General features: G+C 52.1%; 7 protein-coding genes and 1 non-coding gene across 8 annotated transcripts; 6 read left to right on the top strand and 2 right to left on the bottom strand.

Annotated features, from left to right (window-relative positions):
• Positions 1-374: 374 nt before the first annotated feature.
• On the bottom strand, positions 375-1,587 carry BO82DRAFT_350612 (uncharacterized protein). Its single transcript, XM_025634205.1, has one exon. It carries the CDS (start codon positions 1,256-1,258, stop codon positions 512-514), a length of 747 nt encoding a protein of 248 aa, XP_025496016.1. The 5' UTR covers positions 1,259-1,587; the 3' UTR covers positions 375-511.
• A 366-nt stretch (positions 1,588-1,953) lies between these two features.
• Positions 1,954-3,793, top strand: BO82DRAFT_388989 (Zn(II)2Cys6 transcription factor domain-containing protein). The gene is made up of 3 exons (XM_025638424.1): positions 1,954-2,125; positions 2,184-2,900; positions 2,978-3,793. The coding sequence occupies exons 1-3, from the start codon at positions 2,066-2,068 to the stop codon at positions 3,710-3,712; spliced, it is 1,512 nt and encodes a 503-aa protein (XP_025496015.1). The 5' UTR covers positions 1,954-2,065; the 3' UTR covers positions 3,713-3,793.
• A 372-nt stretch (positions 3,794-4,165) lies between these two features.
• Positions 4,166-5,169, top strand: BO82DRAFT_301377 (SDR family NAD(P)-dependent oxidoreductase). The gene is made up of 2 exons (XM_025632084.1): positions 4,166-4,835; positions 4,898-5,169. The coding sequence occupies exons 1-2, from the start codon at positions 4,276-4,278 to the stop codon at positions 5,088-5,090; spliced, it is 753 nt and encodes a 250-aa protein (XP_025496014.1). The 5' UTR covers positions 4,166-4,275; the 3' UTR covers positions 5,091-5,169.
• A 1,236-nt stretch (positions 5,170-6,405) lies between these two features.
• BO82DRAFT_398134 (uncharacterized protein) lies at positions 6,406-7,276 on the top strand (the record flags this gene model as incomplete). The annotated part of the gene is made up of 4 exons (XM_025639007.1): positions 6,406-6,510; positions 6,562-6,858; positions 6,958-6,996; positions 7,055-7,276. 4 exons carry the CDS (start codon positions 6,406-6,408, stop codon positions 7,274-7,276), a joined length of 663 nt encoding a protein of 220 aa, XP_025496013.1.
• A 520-nt stretch (positions 7,277-7,796) lies between these two features.
• BO82DRAFT_398133 (uncharacterized protein) lies at positions 7,797-8,191 on the bottom strand (the record flags this gene model as incomplete). Its single annotated transcript, XM_025639006.1, has 2 exons — positions 7,797-8,048; positions 8,120-8,191. 2 exons carry the CDS (start codon positions 8,189-8,191, stop codon positions 7,797-7,799), a joined length of 324 nt encoding a protein of 107 aa, XP_025496012.1.
• Positions 8,192-10,586: 2,395 nt separating this feature from the next.
• BO82DRAFT_420345 (sugar porter family MFS transporter) lies at positions 10,587-12,449 on the top strand (the record flags this gene model as incomplete). The annotated part of the gene is made up of 4 exons (XM_025640135.1): positions 10,587-10,866; positions 10,929-11,626; positions 11,679-11,919; positions 11,983-12,449. The coding sequence occupies exons 1-4, from the start codon at positions 10,650-10,652 to the stop codon at positions 12,447-12,449; spliced, it is 1,623 nt and encodes a 540-aa protein (XP_025496011.1). The 5' UTR covers positions 10,587-10,649.
• Positions 12,450-12,920: 471 nt separating this feature from the next.
• Positions 12,921-13,507, top strand: BO82DRAFT_388987 (phospholipase; the record flags this gene model as incomplete). Its single annotated transcript, XM_025638423.1, has 2 exons — positions 12,921-12,984; positions 13,053-13,507. The coding sequence occupies exons 1-2, from the start codon at positions 12,948-12,950 to the stop codon at positions 13,505-13,507; spliced, it is 492 nt and encodes a 163-aa protein (XP_025496010.1). The 5' UTR covers positions 12,921-12,947.
• A 375-nt stretch (positions 13,508-13,882) lies between these two features.
• BO82DRAFT_t47 lies at positions 13,883-13,953 on the top strand. The gene has a single exon. It is a non-coding gene; the product is annotated as a tRNA-Gly (tRNA).
• The last annotated feature ends 822 nt before the right edge of the window (positions 13,954-14,775 follow it).

The following is a 14,775-nucleotide window of genomic DNA, read 5'->3' as shown; positions in this document are numbered from 1 at the left end:
GCAGTCGTCCTTGATGTCATAGCTCGGGATTTGGTGACGGTCTGGGCAGAATTTGGGCCAAAGTTTGGATCAGTACAGAGCACTCGAGCAAATCCCGATATTATGAGCGTGTACCCCTTTAGGTAACATAGTTATGCAACGACGGTAGCTGGCTGACTAAGAGGTCCGGTATGCATCTAACTCTAATCAATCATGCTTTATCTCGTATCTCGTGCAAGTGCATGCCAAGTGTTCCCCAAGTTCTAGACCGTACAACACTTGCCACAACCAGTACAGTACATGTACAATGTACGGATCATACAAGTACATCACCTGAGCTATGGCTGATATATGGGTACTGGTACTGTACATGCTCAGTTATCTCCAAACTATATGTTTTCAGCAGTCTAAAAACATTTGACATGGTCAGAGCGCAGGCGGGCCACTTGATTCACGCCACAGGTCCACGCCACAGGAGGCCGGGGCCCTCATCATCACCGTGCTTCTCACTCGCCAAGCCAGCTCTCATCTCTCAGACCTGTTCCACCAAAGGATATCTCGTCATGGAAACGACCCGATCCCCCTTCATTTCTCGCCAGCTGGGAATCATGAATCCCGTGCCAAGGTAGATCCAAACCACGGCATACTCCATCAAGAGGCCCATGAGAACAAACGGAGCGATCGGACCAGCGAGGTCGTTCCATCGGAGATCACTCGCATGGAAAACCGAGAGAAACAGATAGGTGATGCGCACGATGAGGAAGGGTAGTGCCAGAGCCATCGCTTTGAGAATCTGTGGTTGAGCGGTCAGTTCAGCCGGTGGACGCAGCTGGCGTTTCTCGCCAAGACAGGAACTCACAGTAGAGCTCATGTGCGAGAGGTCAGGAAGATGCATCCAGAAATACGCCTGCACGAGGAGGAGACACGCTGCAAAAACCACAACAATACTATATCCGGCCTTGACGAGTTTCACCCCCGTCGCGACGTCGCTGGCACTGTCGCTCCCTGAGAGGCATCCGCCGGCAATTTGCAGCCCTAACCCCACGAAGAACAGCATGCGCGAGACCATCAAACAGCGGTTGACCCGGGGGTTGACTACCTCCTTCTCGTGGGCTAGGATTATGCGGATGAATCCTAAGGTCGCGGCAATCAAGGGGAACACGCCCGTATTGAGCAGGATGATTGAGGCGACCATGATGCCCGTTCGAGGGTTGTGCTCACACAAAATCACCAGAATGCCGGCGGCGACTCTGACTGTCAGATCTGTCAGAATCATCATTCGCTTCTAGCATACTTCGAAATCCGACGGTGTTTGTCGACTTACTGAGCGAGAAGAATAGTATAATCAGCCATGACATACGCGGCCGCTTGTGACGATAGTATGCGTGGTATGCTGATAAGAAGATGGCAGGGATATAGAAGATGATCTGCGCGATACTGGCTTTGGAGTGGTCGTTTAACATAGTGGGCGCGGTCGACTGCTGGATGAATTTTGATTAAGATATCAGAGGCGATCGGGAGATGAAAATGGTCCGTGAACTTGGAGGCCAGAGAATGACCGAGATAATGTCAATTGAGGAGTAGCGCTATGATTACCCATCTTGCTGGACCATTTCTCTCCTTTTTATACATTTTCCTAAAGATCTGAATATTCGATGTAGGGCTTCTAGGGCGTTGAGGACAAGCTCAGCCTCTCGCAAGATGAACCCCCTTTTGGGACTAGCGGCGATGTTAGTCATCCACATCTGAAGAAGCGTGAAGATGGATGGATGGATTCAGGCTAACTCGGTGGGACTAACTAAGGGCCGCCGCAGGCGGTGAGCTGCCACAGCCAACCAGGAGGTGGCCCTCCACAACATCTCCTCCCATCTTTCCCACTCGGGCAGTGACTCAGCCCCAAATCAACTCCCCTGGCCATCGATCTCATGGCACGCACGATGCAGCCGGTTCAAAGAGTAAACCCAATCTGACAAGTGAGCCTCGATCTTCTCGCTCACTGGGGGTCCCCTCAGCCACCTCGGATCAAAGATCTTTTATTTTGTCTACCGGCAGCCTTAACGGGCAATCCAGGCCCCACTCAGTAAGCATGGTTGGAGTCGCCGGAAAGTCCAAGGGTTGCAATACCTGTCGAGCACGGAAAATCGCGGTACATGCCTATTCTGCCTCCTCCATCGCTTGTTCGGACACTGAATGCCTCGAGTTAGTGTGACCAGCAAAGACCGGCATGTGCTCGATGCACTCGATCTAATCGAGTGTGTGGTGGGTATGAGCGGGACAGGGTCTTTGTCATGATGCAGCCAGAAGCGAAGAAAAAATACGTGTATCTCAAGTCTTCTCCCTCGCCGTCAGAATCGCCAGCTGAGAGTTTCCCGTGCTCCGTGGAGCTATCGACATTCTCACCCCCTGGGGACGGTCAGCCAATCTACTCATTCACGGAGAGATCCCCAGCTTACACGCTGCTCCAGAGGCAGAACGAGAGCCATAACCTGGTGTTGTCTTTTCTCGCTAATTGTCTCCCAGCGGAATGGTCCGCATCCCCTACCAGATCGTGGATCACACTTCTGCCTGGCCTGTCCGCCGAAACTAAAGCCCTGGAAGTAAGCAGTGCCGCCCTCGCAGCCGCAGCAGTCGGCCACAAATTCAACGATTCGGCATTGGTCCAATACAGCCACAGCCTCTACACCCGCGGACTTCAGCAGCTGCAGCGTGCGCTGTGGAATCGCAGGCGTGCTCAGGATGATGCAACGCTGGCTGCTTGCATGGCTCTAAGTCTGTACGAGGCCATGGAATGCCCAAACGCAGGGTCCGAAGGGTATTTCAGGCATTGCCAGGGCCTTCTTGCCTTGGTGGAAGCGCGTGGAACTGCAGCCCACTGCTCCGGCCCGGGCCACCAGTTGTTCCTTGGGGTCCGAATTCCAGGGGTGAGTTCCTTGCTAGCTGGGTCTTGAGCCGACAAGCGATACGGGAATTTCTGTGAAACTCACCTCCTCGACTACAGATAATATACACCCTGGAAAACCACTCTTCAAGTTTTCTATTCGACGCTGCGTGGATGAATCAGCCGTGGGGCCAAATCCCAAAAACCCTCTCCACGCAGGTAGTCGATTGTCTCGCACAGGCGCCGGGGATTCTCCAGCGAGTGTTCCTCTTACCCAGTCTCAGCTCCGAGCAACAAGTAGTGGCCTGTTTCCAGCTGATCGCGGAATGCTGGCAAATCGACGAGAAGCTGGACACGATCTACGCGGCGATGCAGGGTGGCAGGTCGGACCCGCTCTACTGGCTAATTCCCTCGAAAAGCCCCCCTTGGGCAACAACCGCGCATACCGATAACCTCTTCCCATTCGTCTTCCACTTTGCAGACATGGAAACTGCAGCGACGCTCATCCTGCTGTGGGCGGTGCGGGTCCTGCTGTGGTCGGGTCTGTGCAACTTGTACAATGGCATGTTTCCGAACAGCTGCATGCTACCCGCTGGTGAGCCAGTGGGGCCGCTTCGAGCCCTCGGCTATCGGAGGGAGTATATCTCTATGGCCCATCATGTCTGTCAATCGGTTGAGTACCTGATGCAGGAGGGATTTCTGCTCGCGGGACCGCTGTCGGTCACCCCAGCGCTGGGGATCGTGATCGACAGTCTGCAGCATCAGCCCGGCCATGCCGCGGTGGTTGCATGGCTGCGGGCGGCTTTGGACCTCGCTCGGCAGAAGGGAATGGGGGTGTTGGAGCATAGCCGTTGATTTGTCCGGTCCGTTTGTCATCACGGAATGTATGTATGTATTGTACTACCTATGTAGCACGGGCGCATATAACATACAGGATACCCGGCCATGTTGTAGGCTTATCAAAAGACCAGCCCATTGAATATATAACCAGTAATCAACCACGTATCAACCCTACTGTTTTCTTGGTACCAATTACTTTCAAGGCTACCGAGAATAAGAGCCGTGTTGGATGTAGCTGTTGTTTGCGACAATGGGTCTTGGATTGTCGTTCGCCGATCGTGCCAGCTGCGCCAGCCCAAGAATTTGTGTGGATGACCGCGCCGGGCCGGAATTAAGACTGAGCAGGGAAACTAACTCCGCTCGCTGACACTGACGTCAACCGTTTGAATTGAGATGCCACGGAAGGCGTTCCGAAGCCCGATGGTATAAAAGGGGTCTGTCGCCTGGGAGTGCGGATCAAGCGAAGCCGTGAAAGCATAAACATCGAAGACGACATTACTCAGTTCCCTCTCTGACCATTGTATCCCTACTTCTCCTCCTCCTCCTCCTCCTCCTCTTCTACCCGAGACCGGCAAAAAATGGCGACAAGAGTCATTGTTGTGACTGGTAGTGCTTCAGGAATGGGCCTCGCAACGGCTACCAGTCTTGCCAACAGTGGACATCATCTGGCGCTCTGGGATATCAACAGTAGCCGGCTCGCGGAGGTCGCAAAGTCCCTCCAAGACCAATATTCGGGCAATATCTTGGCACAGACCGTCGACGTTTCGGACCGTTCTGCGGTCAAGGCTGCTCTTGTGGAGGCACAGCATCACCTTGGCGCTATTCATGGGATTGCTAATTTTGCGGGGACCGGGGGTCGACAGTTGGGAGTGGAGTCGATCTGGGAAACCAGTTCAGAGGAGTATGATTTCATCGTCAACCTGAATATCAAGGGGCTGTTCAACATCCTGGGCGAGGCTCTGACTCCTGGCTTTCTGGGTGAACTGCAAAGCGTCGTGCATGTTGCGAGCATGTTCAGTACGCGGGGCTACCAGAAGGGGGCCGTCTTTGCTGCTAGCAAGCATGCCGCCGTCGGGATGGTCAAAAGTGCAGCTCTCGAGGTGGGATGCAGGGGCATCCGGGTGAATTGTCTGTTGCCGTAAGTTCATCCCTCTGGTCTTACCCTACGTTTTTTCGCAGATTTCTCAAAGACGACTACAGTGGAGCTATCGAGACGCCGATGTTTCATCAGGTTAGGAACAACGCTGGACTTTCGTCCTCCGCATCGAATACGCCGATTCCTCGGCCAGGTCAACCGAGGGAAGTGGCAGATGTTGCGACGTTCTTGCTGAGCGAACAGAGTAGCTATGTGACAGGGGCGGTGTGGAATGTTGATGGGGGCGCAAATGCTTGAATGCGAGTTGTGTGTAGCGACATCGAAGGACGCTTTTCGTCGGAGTACAATTCCTTCATACCCCGTGAATTTGGAAAGGATATTGAACTTCAAGAATCAAGTCTCGTAATTGATATCATATGTACTAAGACTCGCTCGCCGACCGGTCTAAGCTTCCCACATCTGTCTAATTAATGCAGAGGGATTCAATTGCTCTGGAAATCAATGCTAGCATCAATACGTGAAGTGATCCATCGTACCAGCTAGTGGAAACATTTAGTACATGTCTGAGCCGAGAGGAGAACTTGTGCTGTATGGTAAATACACAGTACTGTATGAAGCCTTTCTATGATTGATGGGGTTGTGAAGGTGGAGACCGTCCGGCCAAACCTTCTTTTTGTTTTTTTTTTTTTTTTTTTTTTTGGCCTCGGCTGACTACGCATGATCAACCTCAGGTTATGAAGACATAACTAATTTTCCAAAGGAGTGCAGTTACATACTAATAGCATAGCATTAGTCCTCGCTGCCGCCAAATTCAATGGGACTACGGAGCACTCCGTAACATTATTTTCAACCTGATTTCACCGCAACAACTGTATGCCGATACGGAGGAGAGAGAAACCTCGGCTCTGCAGGTGAAAATGTTCATTTGCCTAATGCGGAATAATAGGCGGCCCCTCGATCGCGATAAGCCAATTGCCGGCTAGTTACTGTATGCAGCAGTTTTCTTCCAGGAAAGAGGCGAAAGCATAGATGTACAGCATAGTGCTGTGCTGCATAGCCTTCCTGTACCTATTCGCCTGCAGCACGTGGACAGTTCCAGAATCGCATTAGGCTGGTCCGCCTTTACTCGGTGGTTGGATCGACGGTTCGGTTGAGATCATCACACGGATCTCGATCCCTGGTTCTTGGCATCCCAGTACACTGGTGACGCACGAGAGTATTTGGGGCTCGGATCGTTTATCACTGCAGTTGTGTGCCGGATCTCACTACGGGTGGCTGTTTCTTTAGGTAGCCACAGGCCTTCGCAGTCATTGCTAGACCCCTTTAATATAATCTTTTCCATGGACGAGGTATATACTTATGCGATGGTTGAAGCAGTAGCGCTCGGTTTACTGACCTTCACTCAGCACACAAGCCCATCTGGCTACGGATTAAGCCTCGTAGTCTTTTCAGCATGTATATTCTATGTCGCCCTGGTCATGACATCGCTCAAACTCGCCATTCATTGTTGGCTGTCTAGATCGAGCATAGTCGAGGATCTGTGTGGTCTCGGGGCCATAGTAACCTGTGCAGGGATGCTTGCGACCATTGTCTTAGGTACTGTACTGTCTCAATGACGAAGGTTCTCCCAACCTCCACTAATCAGTCGGTAGGAGTTCTGCGGGGGATTGGCCGCACACGGGAGGAAGGCGGGATTGATTATGATGCCCTTGGAAAGGTGCGAGCACAAGCGGAGAAGATCTTGCACAGCTGACACCACCGTCCCTAGATCCAACTGGCTGTGCAGGTCCTCTACATCACCTCCGCTGCGTTGGTGAAACTGTCGATCCTTTTTTTGTACCGCCAGGTCTTTCAACACATGCGAACCATCATCAACATCACCATCGCGGCGATCGTGATCATCACCGTCGTCTTCACCTTCGTGGCCATCTTCCAGTGCCACCCGATCGGGAGGTTCTGGTTTGAGCCGAAGGCCGCACAGGGTGCATGCATATCCCATCTCATCTTCTGGTGTGATGTCGCGGTGGTCTTCCTTCTGAGTAATATCTGGATCACAGCTTTGCCTGTTCGACCGATTCTGGGTGAGTCTTCTCTAGTCGCATACAGCACTGCAACAAGCGTGGTTCGAGCATGATTTAGGTCTTCATGTGAAATGCCGTCTCAGATCCGGGATTCTCCTGCTGTTATGCTCAACGGGCCTACTGTGAGTCCCGCCTATGCAATGATCGATCTGGCCGGACTGGACTGATGGACCTAATCAGGACGTGTTCGACGGCAACGATTCGCCTGGCCTACGTCGTCAAGCTCTACAGGGGCAACGATCCGACGAGAGACATAGTCCCGATCTACTTCTGCTCCATTGCGGAGATATGCGTTGCTCTGGTCTCTTTGAGTATACCATCTCTGCGTTTGGCCGCGCGGCGAAAATGGACAAGCCCGGCCCCATGCTGATCCTCCGACTCGGCTGCATCACTTCGAGATAACATACACCATCAGGTAATCGTCAAATGGAAGAAGAGACTATTCAATAGTATCTTTTGTCAGAGAAGTCCTACTATCTACTTCGAAGAAGTTTATGCATGAATGTAAGTATATTTTCTAGCCTAGATCATATAATTCAAAGAGCAGTGATACTCCAGACAACCTCTTTCATAAAGGCGGACATAGTGGCAAGGAGGCTTGAATATCTGTTTCTTAACCGAACAAAGATTCTAAAAACATATGAATTCTTTTATGCAGGCTAACCAGACCTCATGGTACCTTCTGACCAGAGTTCTACAAATATGATGTGGTTAAGTAGCTAGGCTCTGAGGTTAATCTCTCACAAGGCTTCCTGGCTTTGCAATGAATGTCTATCGCTCCAGCCACATGTTCTCGTTCACCCTCCAAGAACGCGCAAGCTTCCTTCTCATAGATTCAGTCTCGCCGCGAAGGAGACGCGATGACGCCATTTTGAATGGATTAATCCATTATAACGGTCATAAATTGCAGGATGAAACTAATTCAACCAGTCCCCAATCCACTTCCGGACCCATTGCGGTTGCACGCCTCCACCTCTTGCAGCCGTCTATTGACCCCAGCTGTACGCACCGTCTTCTCCGACTCAGTCTGTCCGATTAAGCCCTCAAAGAACTCCAGCGGTTTGGCCGCCGGATTCCGCGCCAGAAGCAGTTGCAACTCCGTCTCTTCGAGCTTCTGACGGTCCTCCCTGCGTCCAGCAGTCTCGACGTCCAGCCGAACCCGCTGCACCAACTCCTGCAGGGGATCAACTCAAGCTCGTTAACATCGCTCCGCGCCGCAAGCTGTCTGGCGATAACAGGGAGGACCTCATCCCAGGATCCGGGGTGAAGGTTAACAGGATGGTAAACCTGCACCTGTCCCCGCGCGAAACCATCCATTTTCTCACCTAGTGCCCCGCCGAGAAGCGCCAAATCAACGAGCACTTCAGCCAAAAGATCAATTGGGACCCAGTCAATACGATTCAATGCGGGACCCAATGTATCTGGAAGGGCTTTGAGATGGGATGAACTCCGGACGAGACTTGGGAACCATTCTGCCGGGTTCTAGAGACCCGGAGAGCGCGCTGGCCTGGCTACCTGCCTGACACGGGCAAATGCAAAGGAGGGCCTTCGCTCATTATTGCTTTGCGAGTGTTGCTGCTGTTGCGCAGCGCGGGAGAGTAGATGCTCGGCGATGTACTTGCTGTTCGCGGAGCCGTTCGGGGCGGGGGTGGTGGTTGTAATGACCGTTTCAGGGGTCAGGCTGGAATCGGTCTTTGTGGCCTATGGTTGAGCTGATGGAGGACTGAGGGCCGCGAGCTGTGAAATTGATAAGTTTTACCACGCCCTGGAGGTGGGGCTCGAAGAATGTCACCTGAACTGTGTGAGAATCCCGAGGAGGAAGATTTGCTCTAGGATCTGGCGTATAAATCGTCTTCCGGTGCGAGAGAGATGAGCCTTTGCAGGTGTCGACGCCTCGAGAGACTACGTCCGACCTCTCCGACCTGCACCAAGTGCTATGATGATGCAGTTCCATCCTCTTGACGTGGCTGTGGATAGTGGGCGAGCATCTGTATATACGGAAGGCGAGCATCTGAGCGGGTGGACACCGACATGGGTAATGAGAAGACCTCGTGATCAGCATGTGCCCTCATTTTAGCTACCTTTGTCAGGCAAACTGTTTAGACCAAGCTTTTTTGCATTGTGTCCTGGGACTATTTTCGTTCCCTCGAAGACAGTCATTGAGCCCAAGGGGATGCATGTTGCACGTCCTGCTAATGTTGTGCGGTAGCAAACGAAAACATCGCCCATCAAGGATCGCATATTCGACAGACCACCCTCTGGTCTCTTGCTAGGCTAGGCTCAACGGAACTAGTTGTCTCAACTTTGGCGGACTTGACGCGGATGGAATGGGCAGGGCATGCGACGGATGCTACTGGTATCAGGCTATGCACCGCTAGGCTGGGACTCAAGAAGAGTGGCAAGAATATAGGTAACATGAACTTGCCACCCGGTATGCAGACAAAACCTGCTTCATAATTAAATGTCGATCTTATGAACGTGGTGACGGTGGTGCTTGACAATGGTGCTTGGCGGCATAGACCGAACAATTGCCCGATGGTCGTCTACGGACAACGCCCACAGTCGCGTTCCCCTCGCAGTACAGGCCTAAGCAAGTTTGCCGCCGGAACCTGTTACGATGCTAGTCTGACTGTCGTCCGGTCTTGCATGGTCAGCAGGCAGGTTCACTCCGTCTTGGATCTATGAGCGATGACGGCGCTTTTAGGCGACACGGGATGCTGGATAGTATGCTAAAGTATTGGTCCATTGTGGGACACTCACATCCGGTTTGAGACCTTGTGAGCACAGTGTTGGCATCTCGACCGGCGCCTGGGGACTCCGGCTCGAGCCAAGAGGGTGTATCAATTTAGAGGTGCATTGCAGAGCGCTATGCTGACACGCTCTGATCGAAGGAGAGAAGAAGTCACTCCCCTTCTTCGGTCGATTTAGAACAGACGAGTTGTTCCTGAGTCATACTAACCCTAATACGAGCACATGGATATATTTCATGCTGTCGAAATATGTGGTTGGGCTAGGAAGCAGTTAAAAGCCCTCTTGGCGGTTCTGGGGATGATAGGCAATGTTGCGTTTGCCACGGTGGAGGTGTTGGTGGTCAGCCGAACTCAAATCCCTATCCCTCATGTTCATGAGTCTAGCTATGTCTTTGACCAAGATTTGTTGCCTGGTATGCCTCTCAGTGTAGTAGCATTGAATGTATAGATAGTGTACTGTGTATCACGTGATTTGACGGTGGCATTCTTTACCGGCCCGGTTTAGCTTCAATCCTCCGGACAGTGAATGTCTTCGGTTCCGGCGGAAGATGAAGACTCTCGGGACCGAGTGGGAACGGATCACACTACGGAACCGAACAAAACATTTCCCCTCACTGATTCGGTGACTCGACAATCACTTAACACACAACAACTCGACGGGGATCACTTGCTGGCTCTGCAAGCTTCCCTCCTGCCATTGGGCCTGCTGAGTTCAAACTAAGAGCCCTTAGTGTGCTAGAGAACCATTCACGAAGACACACCAGCCCTGGAAGATGTTGCAACCGGCTTGGCCTGAAGCCTGTCGGCCTGGCCTACGTTGCTTCGGATTCAACCCTCGTTGAAAGGCTCCACTTCTCTAAACCTGGAGAAGCAACCCTTCGCTACCCCATGGGACGACGCTCTGGGGTAGAAATAGGGCTCCACGGCCACTGTGTCCCTCATTGCTCGTGCTGCATCAAGATTGTCACAACAAAGAACCTTTTTTTATCCTGATTGATAGTGCTCATCTGAGGCACTGTGGGACTATGTCGATGAAAGAAGCCATTGCAGCAACCGACAAGGCTGCCCTAACCCGCACCGCCCAGGCGGTAGCTGCTCGCGAATATGAACAACAAGGCTGGCTAGAGAGAAAGCTGAAGCCCAAGACCATCACCGCCCGATATCCTTTCAAGGGCGCTCCCTTGCTCTATGCGACATGTGCTTTCGGTAGTTTGGGCGATGCCTTGTTCGGGTACAACTCTGGTATGTCTCATCACCCCAACTGCCAAGCAAAAAAAACACGGCTGATGGCAGGATCAACCCAGGCATCATGTCGGGCCTCCTAGTAAACCCGGTGTTTGTTGCTCGATTTTTCAAGGACTACGGCGGTGCGGATGGCTCAACATCCGGGGTGAATCCGTCAATCACCGGCATAGCCGTGGCTTGTTTGCAGGCCTCTGCAGCGGTAGGCGCCCTCATCGCGGGACGTCTAGGCGATATTATCGGGCGCAAGAAATGTGTCCGGATTGGCGGGTTCATCTACTTCTTCAGCGCGTTCATCCAGATGTTCGCCCCCGGGTTTGGCGCCTTTATCGCGGGCCGTACCATCCAAGGCTTGGGTGTTGGGTTTCTGTCCATGACTGTGCCCATCATTCAAACGGAGATCGCCGCCCCGCATCGGCGTGGTATGATGGTGGGGATTGAGTATACCTTCCTCATTGCCGGATACATGGTTTCATGTTGGGTAGACTACGGGTTCAATTTCCTCTTGCCTGGGGAGATGTCCTGGCAGGGGCCGTTCATCATTCAGATCGCCCTTTCGTTCATCTTGTTGATCATGTCGTTTTTCCTCCCTGAGACCCCGCGTTGGCTGGCCAAGAACGGATTTATGCAGGAGAGTCTGCAGACCGTCGCCGACCTGCATGCCAACGGTGATACCGAAGCAGAGCATGTGCAGAAAGTATTCGTCGAGATTGAAGAAGCTGTTATCTTTGAAAGCAACCTCGGAAAGTCCACATGGATGGTAAGGCCCACATGCCTTTTGTCATTCAGAGCGATACTAAACTACTTAACAGGAGATGTTCACACGCTACCGCAAACGAACTATTGTCGGAATTACGGTGCAGATGTTCGCGCAGCTCAACGGCATCAATATCATCTCTTTTTACCTCCCCAGCACCCTTGCCACCGCGGGCTTCGATGAACGAAAGTCTTTGCTCTACACCGCAGCGAATGCGCTTCCGTATACTGCTGCCACAGTCGTAACATGGTGGTTGGCAGACAAGTGGGGTCGGAAGCCGTTGCTCATCCTCGGAGGTGAATTCTCTCCCTCAGCAAAGCCCCTATCGCGAGATAGTCAGCTAACAACCCTCAACCCAGGCATCGGCATGACAATCCTGCTCAGCATCGTCTGCGCCTTCACGGAAGCGGACCTGGACATCCACACTCGCGCGAACGGGCAGTACGCCTTCGTCATGCTCTATAACATCGTGTACGGGTTCACGTGGGGTCCGATGCCGTGGCTCCTCCCCGCCGAGATCTTCCCCCTGCGCGGCCGCAGCAAGGGCATGGCGCTGGCCACCACCAGCAACTGGATCTTCAACTTCATCATTGGCATGGTCTCTCCGGACGCCTTCGCCGGGATCCACGGGTATTTCTATTTGGTGATCGCCGGGTTTTGTCTATTTTCGGCTGGGCTGGTGCACTTCTACTACGTGGAGACGGCGAACAGTACACTGGAGGAGATTGCGGAGCTGTTTGGCGATACGGCGTTTGCGGGGGCGGATGGAGAGGAGATTCGCGGGGTGTCGGAGGTGAGGACTGATCATGGCAAGGATATTGCATAGTGTAACATATCTGGTCGGAAAGTGGAATCCTTGATAATGCAAGCACGGCAGCTGGCCTTTCTCGAAAACATACCTTCCCGAAAACGCAGGACGGGTCATTTTCGAGGCAACCGTGGATTACGCCAGATTTGACTGCGTTCGTGGTGTGCCGTGGAAACCAGGCATGCCGAATCCCCACCCGAATACGGGCGCACCCGAGCAACCTCACGATCGCTCTTTGTTCCCACACCAAAACCGATGGTACGGTGTCCTCTTTTGGGGGTATTCCTGGCTCCTTGTGCTATAAGATCTTAGAGGCCTTTCAAACCCAAATTACGATCCCGAGTCTTGTCCCTATGAGCCTAGACAGATCGCTCTCGTATTTAAACTTCCGAGCCACTGCTACATATATGGTGGTCTCCTTTCCCGGGAGACACGATTTTATGTATCCTACATAGTCATGTTGCGTTGTACTTTCCCTCCACTCGGTGAATCGAGCTTCAACACCAGGTTAACTCCATGACTCCTAGACCAAAGACTAATCCGGCGGCTCGGTGTATGTCTGAATCCTAAAGCACAATGGAAATGATTCGCCGGACCAGGGCTAATAGTGTGGTACCACAGCCGCAACTTGCGGGGTCTCCCGCCCAACACAGCAGCAGAAGGAGACGTGCACGGACTACCTGCTCTTCGACGCCACGCTGCAGGAGTTTCTGACCTACAAGCGCGACGCAGACGGACGACCCCCCTGGCTCGACTGGACGGACGACGGCTGTTCCTCCTCGATGGACTACCCGCTGGGTTTTAACTTCCACGACAGCTGTCTGCGTCACGACTTCGGATACCGGAATTACAAGGAGCAGGGGCGCTTCGATCACGCACCCTCGAAGAAGGCCATCGATGTGCGGTTCAAGCAGGATCTGGTGGACATGTGTCACGGGGTGACGACGCCGTGGCATCGCATCAATAGTCACTGGAACTGCGTCAATTGTGCTCATCTATACTATCGCGCAGTGCGGTGGTTTGGGAAGTTCGGCAGGCACGTCCCTAGAGTTCCTCCGTTCAGTAAGAAGCGGTAGAATCATCTACAGGAACAGATCCGTGACTCTGAGGTGGTAATACCTTTCACATGGTGTTTGTGTATGTCGCTTCGTAACATTGGGAATATCCTCGCCGGTAGTGATAATCAAGGTTGCAAGTTGCAGTACAGAGTCGGGTCTGGATAATCAAGAATACATTGAATTGGGACGTCGCTTTTCTTCGAGGGACCAATCACCTTCCCATGAATTCTTGTCTTGCAGTATTTCTAAGTTGTGGTCTAGTAAATGGCAGCACACTATAGGTATGAGCGCTTCTAAAAAAGGCATAATGATGAGGAATGCATGATGCCTCGCGGGATTAGATAGGATGTGCTTTGCATCCTAAGGCAAAATTGCGGGTGTTTCCTCATACAAGCATCATTGGTCTAGTGGTAGAATTCATCGTTGCCATCGATGAGGCCCGTGTTCGATTCACGGATGATGCACTCAGCATTTCATTTTTATTTTGTGCTCCTTTACATGCCCGTGTCCGAACACTGCACAACTCCTCAATTGCCACTGGCCTTGTAAATCACCCCGTGCTTCAGTCGAGACAATCTTGAGTACTTTCTCACCTATGGCTAGGGCGCTTATGGTGCTGATGTTTTTTTACGGGGGTCCCAGATGCTAAGCAGGATCTATAGCCATGAAGAACTGACAAACTGTATCTCACGACCAGGTGCTTTAGATAAATACCCTGGTCACATGTCAGCAAGTAGAGATCAATTTTACTTCTTGACGAACCAGTGGGTGAAAAGTACGTCGTTCTATACATGATCGTGTCATCTAAGAGCTAAGGACAGTAGCAACGCACTTGATGGAAGTTGCTTATTCGCAATTTTCCAGCTGCGTGAGAAACAGTCTCTCTTCTATAGCTAGCCTGCCGTTGCCATGGCCGCAGTAGTATGGCTTGTTTGGAAGCCAGTAAGTTTAAGACAGATTGATTAAGAATATTGACTTCCCATATTTGGTCTGTGGATTCTTACACTTTGCCTGTTTAGTCTTGAGTTAGTTAGCGGTCGTAATGACTCATCCAGGAAGTCTACTCCGAGCCATAAATTCCGTGACGCAGCCGATGCCTACAATCTACCCTTCGGCTCAACTGCCCTTTAAAAATACATCCTCCATGCGATATACCTCATAGGCGGACTCCCAGAGCCTCTTCCGTGGTGCTCTACCTGGGTTAACGCGCAGTCTCTTGGCTCACATGTATAGACGACAGATAAAAAGGGTGACCACATAAGGCTCTCACGATGTCTCGGCGGGAG

The sequence above is a fragment of the Aspergillus uvarum genome, assembly GCF_003184745.1.
Source record: "Aspergillus uvarum CBS 121591 unplaced genomic scaffold BO82scaffold_5, whole genome shotgun sequence".
Classification (NCBI taxonomy): Eukaryota; Fungi; Ascomycota; class Eurotiomycetes; order Eurotiales; family Aspergillaceae; genus Aspergillus; species Aspergillus uvarum.
Note: the sequence above shows the minus strand (reverse complement) of the source record. Positions and strands in the feature narration are given on the sequence as shown.